The sequence below is a fragment of the Mandrillus leucophaeus genome, unplaced genomic scaffold, assembly GCF_000951045.1.
Source record: "Mandrillus leucophaeus isolate KB7577 unplaced genomic scaffold, Mleu.le_1.0 Scaffold207, whole genome shotgun sequence".
Lineage (NCBI taxonomy): Eukaryota > Metazoa > Chordata > Mammalia > Primates > Cercopithecidae > Mandrillus > Mandrillus leucophaeus.
Genome location: NW_012102110.1, coordinates 47587 through 57282, shown reverse-complemented (window position 1 = coordinate 57282; position 9696 = coordinate 47587). Strand labels below are relative to the sequence as shown.

General features: G+C 45.4%; 1 protein-coding gene across 1 annotated transcript in view; it reads left to right on the top strand.

Annotated features, from left to right (window-relative positions):
• The first annotated feature begins 4214 nt into the window (after positions 1-4214).
• ALDH9A1 (aldehyde dehydrogenase 9 family, member A1) overlaps positions 4215-9696 on the top strand; it is a 40362-nt gene continuing 34880 nt past the window's right edge. The window contains exons 1-2 of the mRNA XM_011979969.1: positions 4215-4515; positions 7775-7920. Coding sequence (XP_011835359.1) covers positions 4335-4515; positions 7775-7920 — 327 coding nt within the window. The 5' untranslated portion in view covers positions 4215-4334. The remainder of the gene's footprint in view (positions 4516-7774; positions 7921-9696) is intronic.

Sequence of the window (9696 nt, the reverse complement as noted above, 5' to 3'; positions counted from 1 at the left end):
AGAGTGCCAGAAAATTTGATCAGAATACTTTATATATACTCTAAACCTGAAAACCACACTCCCTAATATTCTGCTGGTGTGCTGGCCGGTAAAGGAAAAAACATTGAGAAAGACAGCAGCCCCTAGAAGAGAAACAATCCTAAAAGAAATGTCCAAATTGCCAATTACTTTCTGTTTGTCAAAGTCTCTACTGGAGGTGCTTGGAAGTTTGGTGAGAAGAATGAACCTTTGTGCAAGATCCCTCAGCTGACAGACCTGTGAGAGCCTCCGGGTGGCTGCTTTGTCTTACAGAAGGCATTCTGTTTCCTGACACCTTTTCCTGTGGCCTTTGCTCTTCATATTCTGTATGTTAGGCTTCTGTTTCTATCAATATTTGTCATTAATAGCATTTTACATTGCTCCTTCAGAATTTGAGACAGGATCTCACTCTGTTGCCCAGGCCTGAGTGCAGTGGCACTGGACCATCACAGACGCTTTGGGTAACTCTTAACAGTGGAGGGTAAGTCTGTCCCCTTCTTAATCAATATGGAGGCTACCCACTCCACATTACCTTCTTTTCAAGGGCCTGTTTCCCTTGTCTCCATAACTGTTGTAAGTATTGACTGCCAGGCTTCTAAACCTCTTAAAACTCCCCCACTCTGGTGCCAACTTGGACAACATTCTTTTATACACTCCTTTTTAGTTATCCCCACCTGTCCAGCTCCCTTATTAGGTCAAGACATTTTAACTAAATTATCTGCTTCCCTGACTATTCCTAGGCTACAGCCATACCTCATTGCCGCCTTTTCCCCCAGTTCAAAGCCTCCTTCACATCCTCCCCTCGTGTCCCCCCACCTTAACCCACAAATATAGGATACCTCGACTCCCTCCTTAGTGACTGATCATGCACCCCTTACCATCTCATTAAAACCTAATCACCCTTACCCCACTCAACGCCAATATCCCATCCCACAGCACGCTTTAAAAGGATTAAAGCCTGTTATCACTCGCCTGCTACAGCATGGCCTTTTAAAGCCTGTAAATGTCCCTTACAATTCCCCCATTTTACCTGTCATAAAACCAGACAACGCTTACAGGTTAGCTCAAGATCTGCGCCTTATCAACGAAATTGTTTTGCCTGTCCACCCTGTAGTGCCCAACCCATATCCTCTCCTATCTTCAATACCTCCCTCCACAACCCATTATTCTGTTCTGGAACTCATACATAACATTCTTTACTATACCTTTACACCCTTCATCCCAGCCTCTCTTTGCTTTCACTTGGACTGACCCTGACACCCATCAGGCTCAGCAAATTACCTGGGCTGTACTGCTGCACGGCTTTACGGACAGCCCCCATTACTTCAGTCAAGCCCAAATTTCTTCCTCATCTGTTACCTATCCCGGCATAATTCTCATAAATACACACTTACTTTCCCTGCTGATCGTGTCCGGCTAATCTCCCAAACCCAAATCCCTTTTATAAAACAACTCCTTCTTTCCTTCCTAGGCATGGTTAGTGCAGACAAAATTCTTACACAAGAGCCAGGACCGCGTCCTGTAGACTTTCTGTCCAAACAACTTGATCTTACTGTTTTAGCCTAGCCCTCATGTCTGCATGCGTGCCTGCCACTTTTTTAATACTTTTAGAGGCCCTAAAAATCACAAACTATGCTCAACTCATTCTCTACAGTTCTCATAACTTCCAAAATCTATTTTCTTCCCCCTACCATTGCTCTAGGTAACGCTTGGCTAGAAAAGCAGCCAGTGTTCCAACTTCTATCCCTCATGGCAGTTTTCCTCCTTCACATCAGTCACTCTCACCTACTCCCCCGCTGAAACTTCCACCTATCAATCTCTTCCCACACAAGGCAAATGGTTCTTAGACCAAGGAAAAGATCTCCTTCCAGCCTCACAGGCCCATTCTAGTCCGTCGTCATTTCATAACCTCTTCCATCTAAATTACAAGCCGCTAGCCTATCTCTTAGAACCTGTCATTTCCTTTCCATCCTAGAAATCTATTCTCAAGAAAATCACTTCTCAGTGTTCCATCTGCTATTCTACTACCCCTCAGGGATTGTTCGGGCCCCCTCCCTTTCCTACACATCAAGCTTGGGGATTTGCCCCTGCCCAGGACTGGCAAATTGACTTTACTCACATGCCCCGAGTCAGAAAACTAAAATATCTCTTAGTCTAGGTAGACACTTTCACTTTTGTAGAGGCCTTTCCCACAGGGCCTGAGAAGGCCACCGCAGTCATTTCTTCCCTTCTGTCAGACATAATTCCTCAGTTTGGCCTTCACACCTCTCTATACAGTCTGATAACGGACCAGCCTTTAATAGTCAAATCACCCAAGCAGTTTCGCAGGCTCTTAGTATTCAGTGAAACTTTATATCCTTTACTATCCTCAATCTTCAGGAAAGGCAGAATGGACTAATGGTCTTTTAAAAACACACCTCACCAAGCTCAGTCACCAACATAAAAAGGACTAGACAATACTTTTACCACTTTCCCTTCTCAGAATTCAGGCCTGTCCTCAGAATGCTACAGGTTCCAGCCCATTTGAGTTCCTAGGTGGACACTCCTTTTCATTAGGTCCCATCTCATTCCAGACACCAGACCAAGTTGGACTGCACCCCAAAACACTTGTCATCCCTACTATCTTCTGGCTAGTCATACTCCTATTCACCGTTCTCAACTACTCATAAATGCCCTGCTCGTGTTTACACTGCTAGTTTACACTGTTTCTCCAAGCCATCACAGCTGATATCTCCTGGTGCTATCCCAAACCGCCACTCTAAATTCCCTCTTAAAGTAAATAATCTTTGCTGGCAAGGCTATTCTGAGCCTCCTTAGGCACTCTCTAATTAAATGTCCTAGGTCCTCCCAATTCTTAGTCTTTTAATACCTGTTTTCTCTCCTTCTCTTATTCAGACCTTGTGTCTTCTGTTTAGTTTTTCAATTCATACAAAACCATATCCAGGCCATCACCAATCATTCTATACGACAAGTGCTTCTTCTAACAACCCCACAATATTGTCTTTTACCACAAGCTCTCCCTTCAGCTTAATCTCTCCCACTCTAGGTTCCCATGCCACCCCTAATCCCGCTTGAAGCAGCCCTAAGAAACATCACCCATTCTCTCTCCATACGACCCCCCGAAAATTTTCGCCACCCCAACACTTCACTATTTTGTTTTATTTTTCTTATTAATATAAGAAGGCAGGAACGTCACGCCTCTGAGCCCAAGCCAAGCCATCACATCCCCTGTGACTTGCACATATACGCGCAGATAGCCTGAAGTAACTGAAGAATCACAAAACAGGTGAAAATGCCCTGCTTCGCCTTAACTGATGACATTCCACCACAGAAAAAGTGAAAATGGCCGGTCCTTGCCTTAAGTGATGACATTACCTTGTGAAAGTCCTTTTCCTGGCTCATCCTGGCTCAAAAACTCCCCCACTGAGCACCTTGTGATTCCCACTCCTGCCCGCCAGAGAACAACCCCCCTTTGACTGTAATTTTCCTTTACCTACCAAAATCCTATAAAACGGCCCCACCCTTATCTCCCTTCACTGACTCTCTTTTGGGACTCAGCCCACCTGCACCCAGGTGATTAAAAAGCTTTATTGCTCACACAAAGCCTGTTTAATGGTCTCTTCACACAGACACACACGCATGACACTCCTGACCTCAGGTGATCCGCCCGCCTCGGCCTCCCTAAGTGCTGGGATTACAGGCGTGAGCCACCTTGCGCCTGGCCCAATTTGTATTATTTTTATTTTTATTTTTGTAGACACAGGGTCTCTCTTATGTCGCCCTCAAACTCCTGGGCTCAAGCGACCCTCCAGCCTTGGTGAGAGCCACAGCGCCCAGCCTCTCTAAGAATTTAAAAAGCAGTTTCAGATCACAATATCATCTATCTCGTTCACAGTCCCCTTGCTTTTTACTGTAACCCTTTAAAAAGCATTATACAGATAAAGAAACGGCGGTTTAACAGTGAAGTAACCACCAAAAACTCTCGGCCTGCCAATCCTCTGCCTTCTTCAGGCGATAGGATTAAGAATGGGATCCTAGGATGCTTACATGCAATGATGAACCCGAAAACGCTTGTAAAGTGCTTCACAAATATTGATCACAAAGAAGGAAGTCCTCTTCCCGCCTGGAGACTATGTGGGGTATGGCGAGGTGGTGGGTGGGAATCTGGTGTCTTGCTCCACCCTCCTGACGAGGGGAGGGCCTAACCTGGACCGCGGAGGAATCGAGTGACTGCCTCAAAAATCTAGAACCGATCCCCGTGGCCCCGCCCCTCCCGCGGCGTCTCAGTCTCTGCGCCGGAGCCGCGCTTGCCCCTCATGTTTCTCCGAGCAGGCGTGGCCGCGCTCTCTCCGCTTGTTCGCAGTCTTCAGCCCTCTCCTGTCGCCGCCATGAGCACTGGCACCTTCGTCGTGTCGCAGCCGCTCAATTACCGCGGTGGGGCCCGCGTGGAGCCGGCTGACGCCTCCGGCACCGAGAAAGCTTTCGAGCCGGCAACCGGTAACTGCACCGAGCCCGGGAGGCTGGGGCGCCGCGGGGCCGGGTGCGCGGATTTCCCGGCCAGCCCCCGTTTCCTGTGTTCTGCAGGGTCGACTTGAGCACAGACAGTGACAGTGGAGAGTCTAAGGTTGTGTGTGTAGGCAGCTAGCGATTCTGGGGCAACGCGAGTGCCTCTGGGCAGGGATGGGAAGGGAGGAAAAGGAAAAGCTGATGGGAGGATCGTGAGGAGTTTTACCGGGGCCAGAACAGAGTTCGCAAAGTCCTGGTGTGGTAAGTCGTACGTCTGTTAACTTCCTTTTTTTTTTTTTGAGACAGAGTTTCACTCTGTTGCCCAGGCTGAAGTGCAGAGGCACGATCTCAGCTCACTGCGCCCTCGACCTGCCGGACTCAAGTGCTTCTCCCGCCTCAGCCTCCCTGGTAGCTGGGATTATAGGCTCCCAACCACGTCCGACTAATTTTTGTATTCTTAGTAGAGACGGGGTTTCAGCATGTTACTCAGGCTGGTCTCCAACTCCTGAGCGTAGGTGATCCTCCCGCTTCGGCCTCCCAAAGTGCTGGAATTGCAGGCGTGAGCCACCGTGCCCAGCCAGCTGTTCCCCTTTTAAAACTAGGACTGATGTATTATTATCTTCAAATGTGTGCATAGGAGAGGAATTCTAAAAGAACGGGGCGGGGTTGTGGGGAAGATAATTATTTGTGCTGGGAATGAAGGAGCGCTCACAGATCGTTTCTAATGACTACGAATGAGGACTTTGTCACCACATTCTAATATTAAAATATTTCTGCACATTAATCAGAATTGGGAAAGGAAAAAACCCCACCTTTATTCAGTACTTTCTTCCCCAGCTTTATGGAAGTATAATTAACAAATAAAAATAGTATATATTTAAGTGTAAAACATGATGTATGTATACCTTACAAAATGATTACCACAGTCAGTCTAATTACCCATTGCTTCTACATAGTTACAGCTTTTTTTGGATAGTGAAATATTTAAGATCTATTCTTTTAGCAAATTTCAAGTATACGATGCAGTATTGGTAACCATAGTCACCATGGTCTACATGAACTCTCCACAATTTATTCATCTTGCTGAAATAAAACTTTTTAATCCAGTGGATAATGTGTGCTAAGCGCTGTGCTAGGCACTGGATTTACTCTGGGAACTCTGAAGGTCACAGTGATAAGGAAGAAGAGGCTTTTTGTTTTGGTTTTGTGTTGTGTTTATTTTGCTGGGTTTTAGGGAATATATGTGGGGAGAAAAATGTAAATATTTTGTGTAAAATGTAGCCAGAGCAATAAAACTGATTTGCAGAGGACTGGAGAATTTAGTATTTGCCCATCCACACTAAACCACAGAGCAGTGACTTGGCAGACCCAGAAGGTGTTACCGCATCTCTTCTTTATGTAGGAGGAAACAGCTTCTCTACCCCGACCTCATCTTGATACAGAAGAAAGAAAAATTGCTCTTTGTTGTTTTAATTGCCTACAGTGTGTGTGACCCTCAGCCACTGCCTTTACCAGCTGGCTGTTCAAGTTTGTAACAGAAATTGCAGATTTGTGAAGTCTCCCTGGAAAGAGTCCCAGGAGTTCTTGTGAAGAGGATTTGCTGAGTTGACAAGCTTAAAGAATGCTTGTTGGTAGAGGCAGTACAGTCCTTGGGACATGGGTCTAGAAAAACTGATTGTGTTTCATAATTTGCATCAGAATAGGGAGAGGGAATAAAGGTGGAATAAGAAAAGGAAATACTGGATTTTTTGAGAAAAAATATGTTCTTTAGGAATGCCTTATCCTGATATTACTGCTTATTAACTATATTTATCAAGTATCAGTAGTATGATATAACCTACACAGAATATAGACGAGGGATTTACAGTCAGAGTTTATAATCCAGTAGACCGATTACTTTTGACTTTCATTTTACGAGACCTCTGAGGTTCTGAGATAATGTTTAGGAGTGTTGCAAAACTTAATAGAAGTTAATGTTAGTAAACTCAACTGTAAAATAGTGGAGAGCAGGGGTTCTTAACCCTAAATCCATGATGGGTTTAGGGCAGGGGACATGACATTCCTGTAATTCTGTTATATGTTTAAGTACATTTTTCTGGAGAGAAGTCTGCAGCTTTTATCAGACTCCTAAAACATGTCAGTGACCGCAAAATATAATTAAGAACTGCTAGGCTGGGTGTGATGGCTTACGCCTGTAATCCCAGCACTTTGGGAGGCAGAGGTAGGTGAATCACTTGAGGTCAGGAGTACAAGACCAGCCTGACCAACATGATGAAACCCCGTCTCTACTAAAAATACAGAAATTAGCTGAATGTGGTGTTACGTGCCTGTAATCCCACGTAATCCCAGCTACTGGGAAGGCTGAGGCAGGAGAATTGCTGGAACCCGGGAGGGGAAAGTTGCAGTGAGCCAAGATCGCGCCATTGCACTCCAGCCTGGGCGACAAGATCGAGTCTCTGTCTTAAAAACAAACAAACAAAGAAAACAAAAAACCCCCTGCTAGTATAGAGATGTCACTAAATCAAACCATACTTAAAAACAAGAAGGGACGGTAGCTCACGCCTGTAATTCCGGCACTTTGGGAGGCCGAGGCGGGCGGATCATGAAGTCAGGAAATCGAGACTATCCTGGTCAACATGGTGAAACCCGATCTCTACTAAAACATACAAAAAATTAGCCGGGCGTAGTGGCGTGTACTGTGCACTGGTAGTCCCAGCTATTCAGGAGGCTGAGGCAGGGGCATCGCTTGAATTAAGGAGGCGGAAATTGCAGTGAACCGAGACTGCGCGCCACTGCACTCCAGCCTGGGCGACAGAGCAAGACTTCATCTCAGACAAACAAAAAACAAGAAGGGAATACTACTAAGAGAATATTGATAGATAATTTTTTTTTTTTTTTTGAGACGGAGTCTCGCTCTGTCGCCCAGGCTGGAGTGCAGTGGCCGGATCTCAGCTCACTGCAAGCTCCGCCTCCCAGGTTCACGCCATTCTCCTGCCTCAGCCTCCCGAGTAGCCGGGACTACGGGCGCCCACCACCTAGCCCGGCTAGTTTTTTGTATTTTTTAGTAGAGACGGGGTGTCACCGTGTTAGCCAGGATGATCTCGATCTCCTGACCTCGTGATCCGCCCGTCTCGGCCTCCCAAAGTGCTGGGATTACAGGCTTCAGCCACCGCGCCCGGCCTATAGATAATATTTTATTTAAATATGTGGCAACAATTCGAGATAAAACTGATGTTTCCCCTCTTTATAGGCCGAGTGATAGCGACTTTCACATGTTCAGGAGAAAAGGAAGTAAATTTGGCTGTTCAAAATGCAAAAGCTGCTTTTAAAATATGGAGTAAAAAATCTGGCATGGAGCGTTGCCGAATCCTTTTGGAGGCTGCCAGGATAATAAGGGTATGTTTCAATTTATTCCCTTCCAGAAAACTCAGCCATTGCTCTGAGGGTTCTTTGTGCTGTTTGCCGTTCGACTTTGATGCAACATTAGGCCATAACGTGTTTTTTTTGTTTTTTTGTTTTTTTTGTTTTTTTTTTGAGACGGAGTCTCGCTCTGTCGCCCAGGCTGGAGTGCAGTGGCCGGATCTCGGCTCACTGCAAGCTCCGCCTCCCGGGTTCACGCCATTCTCCTGCCTCAGCCTCCCGAGTAGCTGGGACTACAGGCGCCCGCCACCCCGCCCAGCTAGTTTTTTGTATTTTTTTGGTAGAGACGGGGTTTCACCGTGTTAGCCAGGATGGTCTCGATCTACTGACCTCGTGATCCGCCCGTCTTGGCCTCCCAAAGTGCTGGGATTACAGGCTTGAGCCACCGCGCCCAGCCCATAACGTTTTTATAAAATGGAAAAACATTTCCACATGCTCACCTTAGTATATAAAACAAGTTTTTGTTCAATGCTTCCCATCTGGATCTTGGCTCTTGGACATCTCCTTTGGCAGGTTTTCATGTTTGTAAAGCTTTGTGTTGAATTGTAATGCACTCTTTATAGCTCATCTTCCTTTTCTTTTTTCTTTTTTCTTATTATTTTTTGAGACGGAGTCTTGCTCTGTTGCCCAGGCTGGAGTGCAGTGGAGTGATCTCAGCTCACTGCAACCTTCGCCTCCCGGGCTCAAGCAGTTCTCCTGCCTCAGCCTCCCAAGTAGCTGGGACTACAGGTACGTGCCACCACGCCTGGCTAATTTTTGTATTTTTAGTAGAGATGGATTTCACCATGTTGGCCAGGCTGGTCTTGAACTCCTGACCTCAAGTGATCCACCCATGTTGGCCTCACAAAGTTCTGGGATTACAGGGGTGAGCCACGGTGCCCAGCCTTCCTTTTCTTTTTAAACCATGTTGTTTACTTGTTTCTTTTTTATTCTTTGTTTTGATGACTCTCAAGTCTACCTTTCTTTTTCAGATTTGTTTTCAGATAGGGTTTTAAGTATTGTTACTTTAATTGGGAAGATTTGTAGATGTTCCCTTTGAAAAAAGAAAGTTAAACTTTTTTTTTTTCATCATAAATATATACAGTTTTTGTCAACTAAAAAATAATTGTAAAAACAAGTATTAAATGCTCATCTCAAAATATAAAAAGCCTGCAATGCAAAGGTTTTCTGTGGTGTAGTAGTTACTACGCTGGCCTAACACATGGAAGGTCCTCTATTTGAAACCCAGTGGAAACAAAAGGTTTCTTTTGTCTCCCAGAATCTGACCAGGCCTCTTCTTCCTGGGAGTCCAGAGCTGCAAGGAACAAGTGATAATCCTGCCTCTTTTTTTTTTTTTTTTTTTAATACTTTAAGTTCTAGGGTACATGTACACAACGTGCAGGTTTGATAAATAGGTATACAGGTACCATGTTGGTTTGCTGCACCCATCAACTCATCATTTACATTAGGTATTTCTCCTAATGCTATCCCTCCTCCAGCCCACCACACCCCGACAGGCCCCAGCATGTGATGTTCCCCACCCTGTGTCCAAGTGATCTCATTGTTCAATTCCCACCTATGAATGAGAACAGGCAGTGTTTGGTTTTTTGTCCTTGTGATAGTTTGCTCAGAATGATAGTTTCCAGCTTCATCCATGTCCCTGCAAAGGACATGAACTCATCCTTCTTTATGGCTGCATAGTATTCCATGCTGTATATGTGCCACATTTGCTTAATCCAGTCTATCATTGATGGACATTTAGGTTGGTTCCAA